Source organism: Capricornis sumatraensis, chromosome 13 (assembly GCF_032405125.1).
Source record: "Capricornis sumatraensis isolate serow.1 chromosome 13, serow.2, whole genome shotgun sequence".
Lineage (NCBI taxonomy): Eukaryota > Metazoa > Chordata > Mammalia > Artiodactyla > Bovidae > Capricornis > Capricornis sumatraensis.
The window spans coordinates 75,082,393-75,097,585 of NC_091081.1; the positions used below are offsets into that span (position 1 = coordinate 75,082,393).

Consider the following 15,193-nt stretch of genomic DNA (forward strand, 5'->3'; position numbering starts at 1 on the left):
ACCTTTGGGATTGGAATGAAAACTGACTTTTTCCAGTCCTGTGGCCACTGCTGAGTTTTCCAAATTTGCTGGCACTTTGAGTGCAGCACTTTCACAGCATCATCTTTCAGGATTTGAAATACCTCAACTGGAATTCCATCACCTCCACTAGCTTTGTTCTCAGTGATGCTTTCTAAGGCCCACTTGACTTCACATTCCAGGATGTCTGGCTCTAGGTGAATGATCACACCATCATGATTATCTTGGTCATGAAAATCTTCTTTGTACAGTTCTTCTGTGTATTCTTGCCACCTCTTCTTAATATCTTCTGCTTCTGTTAGGTCCAGACCATTTCTGTCCTTTATTGTGCCCATCTTTGCATGAAATGTTCCCTTGGTATCTCTAATTTTCTTGAAGAGATCTCTAGTCTTTCCCATTCTATTGTTTTCCTCTATTTCTTTGCATTGATTGCTGAGGAAGGCTTTCTTATCTCTCCTTGCTATTCTTTGGAACTCTGCATTCAGATACTTATATCTTTCCTACTCTCCTTTGCTTTTTGCTTCTCTTCTTTTCACAGCTATTTGTAAGGCCTCCCTAGACAGCCATTTTGCTTTTTTGCATTTCTTTTCCATGGGGATGGTCTTGATCTCCGTCTCCTGTACAATGTCACGAACCTCCATCCATAGTTCATCAGGCACTCTATCTATCAGATCTAGTCCCTTAAATCTATTTCTCACTTCCACTGTATGATCATACGGGATTTGATTTAGGTCATACTTGAATGGTCTGGTGGTTTTCCCCACTTTCTTCAATTTAAGTCTGAATTTGGCAATAAGGAGTTCATGATCTGAGCCACAGTCAGCTCCCGGTCTTGTTTTTGCTGACTGTATAGAGCTTCTCCATCTTTGGCTGCAAAGAATATAATCAATCTGATTTCAGTGTTGACCATCTGGTGATGTCTGTGTGTAGAGTCTTCTCTTGTGTTGTTGGAAGAGGGTGGTACTTAAAGCTGAGAACATTGTGCTACTATGGGTTGGGTTGATTTTCTGTTAGGTGATTCCAGATTGCATAGCTTAGTGTTCATCCTACAATTTTGATAGAGTGAATGTCTTGCCAAGTGTCTCTAAGCAATCACGACTTAGGTCAATTTGAGTGGCAGAGAATGAGATGGGTAGCTAGCATCTCTGACTCAATGGACATGAATTTGAGCTTACTCCAGGAGATAGCGGAGGACAGAGGAACCTGGCATGCTGCAGTCTGTGGAGTCACAAAGAGTTGGATACGACTTAGTGACTGAACAAGAATAATTACTTATAAAGAAAAAAAATCTTGATTTGGTTTGGCAAATGATACTGGCCTTATTTTTCCTCCCAGAACCTTCCTCAAGATCACATAAAGTTTTGAAGACCAGCGGTAAGTCCTAGATCACTTTTTTTTTCCATTCCTGTTGATATCCACAAAGTCACACAATATACAGAAAAATCAACACCAGATGAATTACAGATTAGCAGGTTTGATTAATGTCTGTAAGTAATACTGTCCCATTATAAAATGTAAAGCTGAATGACATAAAATGTTTGTAGTATAGATAACAGTGGACATAAAAAGATTAATGCTTGTGAATATTGATGTAAGAAATCCCATTAATAAGAAAGACAAAGGACTTCTATTCTGAAGGCAGATAATATAATCCAGCAGAAATACAAACTGCCAATAAAATTTACAAATGGTCACTCACATTAGTAATCAGAAAATCATACATATACATGAGATAAACAGAGGTGAGAGAGCTGTGGGCTTGGCCAAAAGAAGAGAAAAACAGGCACTCTGAAGCTATTGGTGTATAAATTTCTGCAGGGATTTTGGAGCAAAATTTGTTAATGCCCACTTAAATTTTAAATGTGCGTTTTCCCTTGAACCAACAGTTTCATATTTTTCACTTGTATATGTTTCACAATGTACACTTCCTGTATAGACATACTAACCCAGGGTTCACACATTTATGAGTATTTGTGTTCTTTTGTTTTTAACAGATACCATGTAAAAAATATATCCATCTAGTGAAAAATGATTTGAAAAGTTATAAATCCCAGAACACTACATGGAATATTCTGCAGCTGTTAAAAAGAATGACGTACACATCTGTCTACTGATAGGCTTGTGCACATATATTCAGCAGGAAATGGGGGGCGGGGTGGGCACAGGACCTGGGAAGATGGACATCAAACTTTTTTGACTGGGGTTGCCTCTATGGGGTAGAATTTGTGGAGAGGGTTCAATCGCTTTTTACTTTACATGCTTCTGTAATTAACGTGTAAAGATGAGACACAGAGTATCAGGGCATCGTTAGGGTATCTATGAGGATGCAGCTAGTAAGTCTCCCCCCACAACTGCACCATCCTTAGCACAGAGCCAAGGTGGCCCGTTTGATCAATGCTATACCTTTCTGTTACAACCGATAAAATGTTTAAAATTAACAAATATAATCTTATGTTTAAATGATTTTCATGTGTATTGTTTTCCGGTTATATATATTTCGAGGGAAAGCTTTTGAAACTTAATATGAATTAGTCCATTGCTCTGTCAGGGATTAAGGAAGGTACTTAACACTCAGATGTATGTCAAGTTGTTATAGTACAGGATATGTAACTTGGGTAACTGAGTGGTATTTTCTGAAAATTAGGTCAAAAGAGCCTTGAAACTCTTGGGTTTCAGTGATTAACAATAAGTTCAAAAGTTCTATAAAATATCAGTGCTTAGCTATGTATGAGATACATTTTTAATCCTCAAACTTCAAAATGTTTTAAATCTTTTGTTTTTCAGAAACAGTACAAGACATTCAAAAGGTAAGTGTTACTATATTCCTTATTTTGAAATGTTTACTTTAGGCAGCCTTTATACCTACCTATCTTCTCCTTAAAAATCTAACCTCCAGTTTATCTTCCCAGTGTTAACAGTTACATGTTGAAGTAGATTTAAGTTAGGCCTCTTCCTTCTCAACCCTCCCCCCACCTCCCCACCCCCAGCTTCATCTCTCAGAACCAAGGCGATGATTTCTTCATCTTTCTGCCCTACCTCTCTGCTCAGAAGCTGTAAAGATACCTCAGGATGTAACACCAGCACAGGCTGTGGCCCACTCCATGTTGCCGTGTGCCTGTGTGCATGTAAGACCAAGGTTCTTGCATCCGAGTATTTGCTCCTTTTTCAAGGCATCAACCTTCAATCACAAACATCCCCTTCTAAGAACGCAGTCCTGCTGCTTGTGTGAGAGGTGTGATCATATGTGGTATAATAAAACTTCACTAGATCAAGTTTTGATTTTTCTTCCTCCAATGAAAGGTTAGGAGAAGGGGGAATAAAAATGGCATGTTTTATTGGAAGATGTATATTCATATTTATTACCTATGAACAATAAATATTGTATCCTGACCAGAGTGAACCATGTCCAAAATGCCTGCTGATAGATTGGCTTAACTAACAATCCTTAGAGAACTAATCTTGGCTTCTTGCTTTGTGTTCTGTAACGATGTGGCTGTGAACATCTCCCCCACAGCTCCACTTTGCCCTGCTCCTTGGCACAGGGCCAGAGGGATCATGTTAATAAATGATGGATCTTCCAGTCAGGTTGTCTAAACATCTAAAAATCGATAGTTTTTATCTTTAAATGATTTGCTTAAAATTGGGGCAGGTGGGTTTTTTTCAGGTGGTGCATATTTCTGTTTGGAAACTTTTGAAAATTTATTAACATGAATTGAATCACTGTCCTGAAATACGACATAAGAGATTTTGATTTTTTTTAAATGTACTTTGTTTTCATAAGCAAACAGAAGGTGGCTTTGCGAGAGCAGCCAAACTATGATCACAGAGCAAGCCTGGCTTGGTACCGGGTGGAGGAATCGCTTGATTAGTCCTAAGATACAATCTCAGGAGCTTCTTGGAAACTTTTCATGATAATGATCAAACCAAGTCTCCATATGGGAACTAACTAAACCTTATGAAACCTGAAGACAAGAAAGAAATAAAGCACCAATGTGCTTTTTTCTTAGTGGTAAAATTCCATCTCCTAACAAAAATGTATACTAAATGCAGAAAGAGACTCAAGAGATAAAGAGATTAACCTTTCTCCCCGAATATATACAGAATATGCATTCCAAAGCTCTGTGTGTGTGTGTGTGTGTGTGTGTGTGTGTGTGTGTGTGTAGAGAAGGAAAGAGATTTAGCTCATATGTAGACTAAGGATTAAAACATGGATACAAATCCATTTCTGCCATTTGTAAGCTGTGTGACTATAGGCAAGTTGTTAAACCTTACCAAGACTTCGTTTCCTAACTTACAGAATTGTTATAAAGATTAAATGTCGCCTGTTTTCTTTAAAATGTGATTAGTACAGTACTTGACCCAAATCAAGTGCCCCCAAAATTATGGCTGTTATCTTATTGCTAAATAGCTATAATGCTGAGAATGTGGAAAACTGGGAAGGGGGATGCTCATCATGCGGGACCTACACTGCCTGCTTCTGTGTTATGTCAAGTCCCTATACTGATTCTTCCTTTTTTGTGTGCTTTATTAATGAGTTATTTATTTTTTTAATTTGATGCTTATAGGTGTTTTTCTCATTCCCTAGCTTTTCAATTTTTATTGAAATATAGTTGATTTACAGAGTTTAGTTTCCAATGTAGAACAATGTGATTCAGTTATGCATATATATGTATATATACATACTCTCCTTTTAATTTTTATTTTATATTGTAAAATAGTATATTAACAATGTTTTGTTAGTTTCAGGTATACAACAAAGTGATTCAGTTATACATTTACATGTATCTGTTCTTTTTCAAATTCTTCATATATATTCTCTTTTTATCTTCTCTTCCATTACAAGTTATGATAAGATACCGAGTATAGTTCCTTGTGCTATACAGTAGGTCCTTGATGGTTAGCTATTTTCTATATGGCAGTCTGTACGTTTAAATCCCAAACTACTAATTTATCTCTCCCCCTCTTCCCCTTTGGTAACCATAAGCTCGTTTTCTAAGTCCCTGAGTCTATTTCAGTTTTGTAAATAAGTTCTTCAGTATCATTTTTTTAAGATTCCACACATAAATGATATCATGATATTTGTCTTTCTATGAGTATTTCTTAATCTAAGAGCTCCTTCCAGTCTCCTGATGATTTATTTGAAATAAAATTTCACATTCCACCATATTCCTAACTTCAAGTGTAGTTACCTTGAAAATAGACTTTGATATTAACCATTCAGGTTTACTAATTTTCTAAAATTTCTGGAAATTTTTTTGGAATGAAAGACTTCAAGAAGGTATTACTTGTGGCTGTTCACAAAATTGTTTTGTTACAATTCCACAATATTTTGTCATGATTTAACTAGCTAATACTGACATTTTTTAAAATAAAATATAGTTACTGGGTGCCTATATTATACCAGTGCTGTCTGAGTAAGAGGAGAAGAGAGAGAGATTAAGAGGCAAAGAAAAAAAAAAAAAAACAGAAAAGGCGTAAATATAACACGATTGATGTATTTGTGTATGTATACATATCCATGTGTGCGTGTATTTGTCTATTCCCAGTCCTCAAGTGGCCACAGTTTTACTATTTTTAAAAAAAAGTGAACAAAGGATTAAATGACTAATAAGACTTTTTATTGTTAAATCTTTAATAGAAAAATAACATTCAGGATAAAATTTTATTCTTGCCCTCCCTGATAGGCAGACAGACATATTAGTAGGTGGATACTCCAAGCTTCCATAGGCAGACAGAACATTAGTAGGTGGATACTCCAAGCTTCCATAGGCAGATAGAATATTAGTAGGTGGATATTCCAAGCTTCCATAAGCCTCTTATCCTTATCCATCAGAGGGCAGACAGGATGAAAACCACAATCACAGAAAATTAACCAAACTGATCACATGGACCACAGCCTTGTCTAACTCAATGAACTATAAGCCATGCTGTGTAGGGCCACCCAAGATGGACGGGTCATGGTGGACAATTCTGATAAAACGTGGTCCACTGGAGAAGGGAATGGCAAACCACATTAGTATTCTTGTCTTGAGAACTCCATGAACAGAATGAAAAGGCAAAAAGATAGGACACTGAAAGATGAACTCCCCAGGTCAGTAGGTGCCCAATATGCTACTGGAGATCAGTGGAGAAATAACTCCAGAAAGAATGAAGAGATGGAGCCAAAGCAAAAAAAAAAAAAAAAAGGCACCCAGTTGTGGATGTGACTGGTGATGGAAGTAAAGTCCGATGCTGTAAAGTACAGTATCGCATAGGAACCTGAAATGTTAGGTCCATGAATCAAGGTATATTCGAAATTGTCAAACAGGAGGTGGCAAAAGTGAATATCAACATTTTAGCATTCAGTGAACTAAAATGGACTGAAACAGATGAATTTAACTCAGATGACCACTATATCTACTACTGTGGGCAAAAATACCTTAGAAGAAATGGAGTAGCCATCATAGTCAACAAAAGAGTCCAAAATGAAGTATTTGGATGCAATCTCAAAAATGACAAAATGGTCTCTGTTCATTTCCAAGGCAAGTCATTCAATATCACAGTAATCCAAGTCTGTGTTCCAAGCAGTAATGCTGAAGAAGCTGAAGTTGAACAGTTCTATGAAGACCCACAAAACCTTGTAGAACTAACACCCAAAAAAGATGTCCTTTACATTATAGAGACTGGAATGCAAAAGTCGGAAGTCAAGATATACCTGGAGTAACAGGCAAATTTGGCCTTGGAGTACAAAACGAAGCACGTCAAAGGCTAACAGAGTTTTGCCAAGAGAATGCACTGGTCATAGCAAATATCCTCTTCCAACAACACAAAAGAAGTCTCTGCACATAGACATCACCAGATGGTCAATACCGAAATCAGATTGATCTAATTCTTTGCAGCCAAAGATGGAGAAGCTCCATACAGTCAGCAAAAACAAGACTAGGAGCTGTCTGTGGCTCAGATCATGAACTCCGTATTACAAAATTCAGACTTAAATTGACAAAGGTAGGGAAAACCACTAGACCATTCAGGTATTACCTAAATCAAATCCATTACTATTATACAGTGAAAGTGACAAATAGATTCAAGGGATTAGATCTGGTAGACAGAGTGCCTGAAGAACTATGGATGGAGGTTCATGATATTGTACAGGAGGCAGTGATAGAGACCATCCCCAAGAAAAAGAAATGCAAAAAGGCAAAACGGTTGTCTGAGGAGGACTTACAAATAGCTGAGAAAAGAGAAGTGAAAAGACAAAGGAGAAAAGGAAAGATATAAGCATCTGAATGCAGAGTTCCAAAGAATAGCAAGGAGAGATAAGAAAGCCTTCCTCAGCAATCAATGCAAAGAAATAGAGGAAAACAATAGAATGGGAAAGACTAGAGATCTCTTCAAGAAAATTAGAGATACCAAGGGAACATTTCATGCAAAGATGGGCACAATAAAGGACAGAAATGGTATGGACCTAATAGAAGCAGAAGATACTAAGAAGAGGTGGCAAGAATACACAGAATCATACAAAAAAGATCTTCATGACCCAAATAACCACGATGGTGTGATCACTCACATAGAGCCAGACATCCTGGAATGCAAAGTCAAGTGGGCCTTAGGAAGCATCACTACTAACAAAGTTATTGGAGGTGATAGAATTCCAGTTGAGCTATCAAATCCTTAAAGATGATGTTGTGAAAGTGCTGCACTCAATATGCCAGCAAATTTGAAAAACTCAGCAGTGGCCACAGGACAGGAAAAGGTCAGTTTTCATTCCAATCCCAATGAAATTGCATTCATCTCACACGCTAGCAAAGTAATGCTCAAAATTCTTCAAGCCAGGCTTCAACAGTACATGAACCGTGAACTTCTAGATGTTCAAGCTGGATTTATCCCATCAGAGGAGCCAGAGATCAAATTGCCAGCATCCACTGGATCATCAAAAAAGCAAGAGAGTTCCAGAAAAACATCTACTACTGCTTTATTGACTATGCCCAAGCCTGTGACTGTGTGGATAACAACAAACTGGAAAAGTCAAGAGATGGGAATACCAGACCACCTGACTTGCATCCTGAGAAATCTGTATGCAGGTTAAGGAGCAACAGCTGAATTGGACACAGAACAACAGAGTGGTTCCAGTCGGGAAAGGAGTAGATCGAGGCTAGATATTGTCACCCTGCTATTTAACTTATATGCAGAGTACATCATGCAAAATGCCAGGCTGGATGAAGCACAAGCTGGAATCAAGATTTCTAGGAGAAATATCAATAACTTCAGATATGCAGATGACATCACCCTTATGGCAGAAAGCAAAGAATAACTAAAGAGACTCTTGATGAAAGTAAAAGAGGAGAGTGAAAAAGTTGGCTTAAAACTCAACATTCAGAAAACTAAGATCATGGCATCTGGTCCCATCACTTCATGGCAAATAGATGGGGAAACAGTGGAAACAGTGACAGACTTTATTTGGGGGGGCTCCAAAATCACTGCAGATGGTGATTGCAGCCATGAAATTAAAAGACACTTGCTCTTTGGAAGAAAAGCTATGACCAACCTAAATGGCATATTAAAAAGCAGAGGCATGACTTTGTCAACAAAGGTCCGTCTAGTCAAAGCTATGGTTTCCAGTAGTCATGTATGGATGTGATAGTTGGACTGTGAAGAAAGCTGAGCACCGAAGAATTGATGCTTTTGAACTGTGGTGTTGGAGAAGACTCTTGAGAGTCCCTTGGACAGCAAGGAGATCCAACCAGTCTATCCTAAAGGAAATCAGTCCTTAATGTTCATTGGAAGGACTGATGGTGAAGCTGAAGCTCCAATACTTTGGTCAACTGATGCGAAGAACTGACTCATTGGAAAAGACCCTGATGCTGAGAAAGATTGAGGGCAGGAAGAGAAGGGGATGACAGAGGATGAGATGGTTGGATGACATCACCAATTCAATGGACATGAGTTTGAGTAAGCTCCGAGAGTTGGTGAAGGACAGGGAAGCCTGCCATGCTGCAGTCCATGGAGTTGCAAAGAGTCAGACACGACTGAGCAACTGAACTGAACTGAGTTCCAAGGTAATAGGTATCCCAGTTTCATTGATCAGTGATGAAAAGTTCTTGTTAATTTGACATTTCCAATAGGTTATGCTAGTGTTTTGACCAGAAAATATGTCCCTGGTAATAATTAGGTTGAACCTATCCTAACCCTTTCAACTCTTTGAAGCTAATCCCAATACCCACAGAGGATATCAGAGGGCAGTCCACTCCCTGCCTGCACAGTTGAGCTTCATCAGGAAAGGTTCCAAGTTATAAGAGACCCATTGTTCTCTCTAATTAAAAGTCATTAGTGTCACTCGTATTTACTTCCTAACAGTCATCTAAATATTAATTAAATGTATTCTGAAAGAAAGTAAGAATTTCATTAGTTCAACAGTGGATTAAATTAACTTCCTGAAACAAAGGCTCTTTTGCCTAGAATCTATAAACCAAGGCAGTGCAAGTCAGGGTCATGCAGTTTCAGAGATTTGAAAGAAACTCTCAGAGGGCATAGTCAGATCACTAACAGGGGTGTTTCTGGTACACCAGTAACCAGGATGAGACTGCTAAGGATCAAGCCCCAAAAAGAAACCAGATACCGTGGCCCTTGACACCTATATATGTTCATTAGTATAAGATTATTTTCCAAGAGCATATCAAAATGATTTGAAGTATCTGACAGCTTTCTGTATTTAGCTGATTCCCTGCAGTGGGGTAAGGTGACCTGGGTTTGCATCCTAGCCTTTCCACTGACGAGGGAGAGTTAAGTTACTGAACCCTAAGAACCTAAATGTGCTTACTGTGAAAAGGGTATGTGCGTGCCTGTTTGCTACATTGCTTCAGTCATGTCCAACTCTTTGCAGCGCTATAGACTGTAGCCTACCAGGCTCCTCGGTCCATGGAATTCTCCAGGCAAGAATACTGGAGTGGGTTGCCATGCCCTGCTCCAGAGAATCTTCCTGACCCAGGGATCAAACCTGCATCTCCTGCAACTCTTGCACTGCAGGCGGATTCTTTACCACTGAAACTGGTACAACCATATCCACTTCAAAGAGTGATTATGAACATGCAGTTTGGAGAACATCTTCAAATAGCTGAGCCTATTTCTCAGTAAACATCAGTTCCTGTCCTTTCTGCCCCTACTGCAAAATATCCGATATGCTTTCAATTCAGTTAAAAATCAACCAAGTGTCCTGATGATTTTCTTTAAGAATATCATGTGTAGGGGGAAAGACAATGTGTAAATACAGGAGAATATTCTGAATTACGTGGCCTGTAGGGTGTAATTCAATCGGTTATGTTTCTCTCCTCCTCAGGTTTCCAGAGAGGAAGGGTCTCCGCAGTTGACTTCAGCAGGGCCCTCTCCTGCCCAGCGGAACAGTCAGCCAAGCAGTTCTACCATCCTGAGTGTGCTTCGTGGGGGCGGGGCCGTCCGAAACATCTGGACCGACCACCAGATCCGCCAAGCCCTGTTTCCCAGCCGAAGGTCGCAGAACGAGGAGGATGAAGATGACTATCAGATGTTCCTGCCATCCTTCTCCTCCTCGGATCTGAACTCAGCCCAGCTGTGTGAAGATGGCACTTCTAGTCGACCTTGCAGCTGGCACATGGGACAAATCGAGTCCGCAGAGACCCCCAGCTCTGGCCACAGGATTGTGCGGCGGGCCAGCAGTGCTGGCGAGAGCAACACGTGTCCCCCTGACATAAGGACTAGGGACAGTGGTGGTTCTCAGTACAGCTCCCAAAGGGAACTGCAGGGTGACCCTAAAACAGAGGGGCAGGACGGGACAACTCCCTACGGGTCCTCTATAGAGTTGACTATAGATGACATAGACCATGTCTATGACAACATAAGTTACGAGGACTTGAAACTGATGGTTGCTAAACGCGAAGACGCTGAAGTCACTCCCCACAAACCAGTCAGGGACTCTGTTCGCCCCAAGAGCACCCCCGAGCTGGCCTTCTCCAAGAGGCCAGCAGGACCTGAGGAGGAGAGTGCATCGCACCCCAGGAGAGATGGAGCCTTCCCGGCCGGGGAGGCCTGGAATCAAAGCGTGCCCGACCTCCAAGTGATGGAGGAGAATGTCTATGACATCATTGCACTCCCGGAGGCGCCCTCCCGGGACTTCAGGGGCAGCAGCCCAAAGCGTCCTGCAAGGAGCACCTTCCTGGGCTTGGAGGCCGACTTGGGGTGCTGTGATAGTCTGCGGGCCTCTGCTTCCCAGGACAGCCTCCAGTTCAGCGAGGACGAGGCACCCTACCCGCCAGGCCCCTCTGATAACGATTATCTGAGTTTGCTCTATAACTCCTTCGGCTGCAACTTGGCCCTAGCAGATCGGTCCATCTCCGATAAACTGTCTGAAGAAGTAGATGAAATCTGGAATGACTTGGAAAATTACATCAAGAAAAACGAAGTCAAAGCCAGAGACCGGCTCCTAGCCGCGTTTCCGGTTAGCAAAGATGAAGTGCAGGAGCGGCCACTGGCGGGCAGCACCCCGGAGCTGAGCTCTCGCTCACAGCTCTCGCTGCCCGGGGGCCAGGCTCTCCTCGTGCCTCCCGGAGACAGGCCCAGGCCGGCCCCCTGTGCCCTGGACCGAGCCCCGGCCGCCAAAGACAGCTCCTGCCTGAGTCTCCACCGGCTGTCGCTGGCCAGTGACCTGCCGCCCGCAGAGAGTCCCTATGATGTGGCCAGCGGAAGCCTGTCCCCAGTGGACCTAGAGAACCCTGAGCCCGGGATGGACAATGTAGACAAGACCAGGAGCAGGGTTTTCCTGATGGCCAGGCAGTACAGTCAGAAGATCAAGAAGGCAAATCAGCTGCTAAAGGTGAAAAGCCCGGAGCTGGAACAGACGCTCAGTAGCCAGCCGCAGAAGCCCACGCCCAAGGACCTGGCAGCCATCCTAGAAGAGAAGAGGCAGGGCGGGCCTGCCATCGGTAGGTGCCAAGCAGCCCTTCTCTTTCTGAGGACCGGCAGAGAGGCGCGCTCAGGTTCTAAATGCCCCTAGCGCTGTGAGGATGCTGCCACCGTGATGTTCATTCTCACAGCGAGACCACAGGCTCACTGACACGCAGACAAAGCACCCACCCCATCACACCAGTGGGTCTGGAGGGGTTCCTGGTGTCTGTGACGTCATCACTCCAGATACACTGTTTGAAGCGGCTTTCTCTAATTTAATCTAAGGTTGAAAAATAGCCTTCAGTGTCACTGGTGGCATCTAGAGCTTTTCCCCTGTGCATCAGTGTGTTAGAAGGAGTAGCTGGGTAGCAGAGTGAAGAGTTTAAGGTTTAGACACACATGGAATAGGACTGCTTTTTGCTCCAGAATCCCAACAATAATGCCTACTCATCCTAACAAAGACAAAAAAGAGTCCCTTCTGCAGTTTTTTTTTTAAACTGTTCATACTAACCCAGCTGTTTCCATGTGTTTGTTTTTCTTTTTTTAATAGCTGCTATAATCCACTTGATACTATGTCATTTGGTATTCTCAGGTATGCTTCCAAGGAATTTAATTCTTTTAGTCAAGCCTCCTTTGGGGTCAGAACTAAACCAGGTTCACAGGTGTGATATCGGTACCATTAGGGTTGAAAGAATGAGATAATCAGGTTTGACTTTTTCTGTTATAAAAAAGTACAGGGAATTCCCTGGTGGTCCTGTGGTTAGGACTTGACACTCTTACCACAGGGTCCCAAATTCAATCCCTGGTCGGGGAACTAAAATCCTGCATGCCTCAGGACATGGGAAAAAATATACATATCCCCTGGCTAAATTACACAAGGTTCTCGGTGGAACCCAGGCATCTATGTGAATAAAGCACAGGATTGTCATGGAAAGAAAAAAACCTGAGGGTGCTGTCACCTGAGGAGTTTTTCCCCTGCAGATTCAGAGAGATTTCTGGGGTTAGGCTCAGGAATCTGAGTTTTGTAAACTGTGGACTTTCCATCCTATTTTAGGAATCCCTGCCCTAGATCTTCTGACTAAGAATTGCCTCTGTATCAAATGAGAGAAGACAGTTCTCCAATTAGAAGTAAAAACCAGATGGCTCATTATCTGGGCATGTCTTGTTAATTAGCTTGATGGCAACATGGCTCATCTGGCCAGCTTGATGCCACTGACTTCCTATCTTTGGGACTGCTTTCTCAGGTGGGAACCAGAGAATAAGAAGCAGGTATCAGAGTCCTAAGTGAACTCAACAAGTTGCATGACCAGAATCTGTAGGGAAAAATTTTTTTAAGTTTGGGAATGTTTAAGAATTATCACACGGTAAGATTTCTTAACATTTAGGGATGTTAGGCCCTGGAAATGTTATCTGAAGGATTTTACAAACTCTTTGACTTGTTCTTCTTTTTAAGTAAAAAAAAGGTTAAAAGTGATCTTTATACAAATATGATAAAGGCTGGATTGCATGTATTTTTCTCTTTGCAATAACATGCTTGAATTAATTCACGTCCCTTTTCCAACTCTAGTGTTGCTACACTGGTTTGTTGTTACACGTAGAACAAGTGACTGAATTCCAGCTGCAGGCAGACTGTTTTAGAGCATAAGTGGTATATTGGCAATGCAACCACTGACTGAATCCAGGCTAGGGCACCTCAGAATGAGAGCAAATATACAATAGTGAGGTTTCACTTGAGGATAGATTGATTAGGCCAGCACATTGTCCTTTAAAAAGAGGTAATTGCTTGAGGCACATTGTTTGGAATATGGACCATCCATTAGCCATACAAAGTTCTAACCCTGGTAGTAGCCAGGTCTCAATACTGAATCATGAGGACTCAGGACAACTTTGAATATTTCTTTTTACCCACCTTTGAGGGCTTCCCTGGTGGCTCAGAGGTTAAAGCATCTGCCTGAAATGCAGGAGACCCAGGTTTGATCCCTGAGTCGGGAAGATCCCCCTGGAGAAGGAAATGGCAACCCACTCTAGTACTCTTGCCTGGAGAATCCCATGGAGGGAGGAGCTTACAGACTACAGTCCATGGGGCCACAAGACAGGACTGAGCGACTTCACTTTCACTTTCACCCACCTTTTAAATATTAAGTAGATTTCCCTTTGGGGTTTGCTTTTGCTTTCACCCACCTTTTAAATCTTAAGTAGATTTCCCTTTGGGGTTTGCTTTTGCTTTTTTTTTTTTTTTTTTGGTTTGTTCTTTTTGTTTTGCCTACTGGTGACACGACTGAACGACTTCACTTTCACTTTCACCCATCTTTTAAATATTAAGTAGATTTCCCTTTGGGGCTTTCTTTTGCTTTTTGGGGGGTTTGTTCTTTTTGTTTTGCCTACTGGTGTCTTCCTGGGCTCCTGTAGGATCTTTTTATTTTTCAGCTCTGTGTCTGGGCCCTTTCTCCACGTGGTGGGCTACCATCAACGTTCTCTCTAAGAGATCTTTCCAGAGTCACCTTCTGAGAGTGATGTCTCCCCCTGTTGGCTGGCGGGAGTACGTCCCTAGGGCCGGCCTCCTCTCAGACCTGAGGACTCTTCCATCTGGGTGGATCGAGACCACTTCCTGTGCCCACCAGGCTTTCAATCAGTTGACATGATGACTCCTTTTCTCTCTCTTGTTTATCTGGGCACAGGGCATCGTAATCGAATGGACCGATTCTCCAGACTTCTCCGTATGGGCCTTGCCACTTTGCCAGGAGCTTGCTCTCGGTGTTGTGCGGAAGGAGGAACGCCCTATTCACCTGCTGAAACTCTCCAGCACCTTTATTGAACTCTCTAGCCGGGGTCTAGAGGCCCCGGGCCGGGCCACACTTCCGCCTATAAGTCACCCAACCAGGTCTAGTCCCTCCCACCTTTTGGAGCGTGTTGTAGCATGATGGCCATCTTGTCCCATCAGGCCTTCCTCCTGACAGTCTTAGAGACCAAAGCAGCTTTGGGTTCCCTCCCCACCCCCCACACACACTTTTTTTTTTTTTTTTAATGATATTTCACATGGGAGAAGATTCCACACAGGTTTGAGGAATTTGCCTCCTTGTATAAAGTAAGAAAGGCAAAATAACATTTTGTTCTCTATACCCAAGCAACATCAGAAGCATTTATTTTAATCCTGTCTTGAAAATATTCTATTTTATATTTCTATCAATAAGAATTACTTCAAATTTTTGTCTAGAATGACACGAATTTTCCCTTCTAAACTTACAAAAAAGAAATAAACCTGGGGTTGTTGAATAGTGATAAT

At 41.8% G+C, this 15,193-nt stretch overlaps 1 protein-coding gene across 3 annotated transcripts in view; it reads left to right on the plus strand.

Moving 5' to 3' along the window:
- The window catches only part of PLEKHG1 (pleckstrin homology and RhoGEF domain containing G1), a 104,334-nt gene that overhangs the window by 85,096 nt on the left and 4,045 nt on the right, over positions 1 to 15,193 (plus strand). For 2 of the 3 annotated variants that reach the window (XM_068984995.1, XM_068984997.1), the window contains 3 exons: positions 1,354 to 1,392; positions 2,803 to 2,825; positions 10,331 to 11,948. In XM_068984995.1, coding sequence (XP_068841096.1) covers positions 1,354 to 1,392; positions 2,803 to 2,825; positions 10,331 to 11,948 — 1,680 coding nt within the window. The remainder of the gene's footprint in view (positions 1 to 1,353; positions 1,393 to 2,802; positions 2,826 to 10,330; positions 11,949 to 15,193) is intronic. The other variant, XM_068984996.1, reaches the window with a different exon arrangement.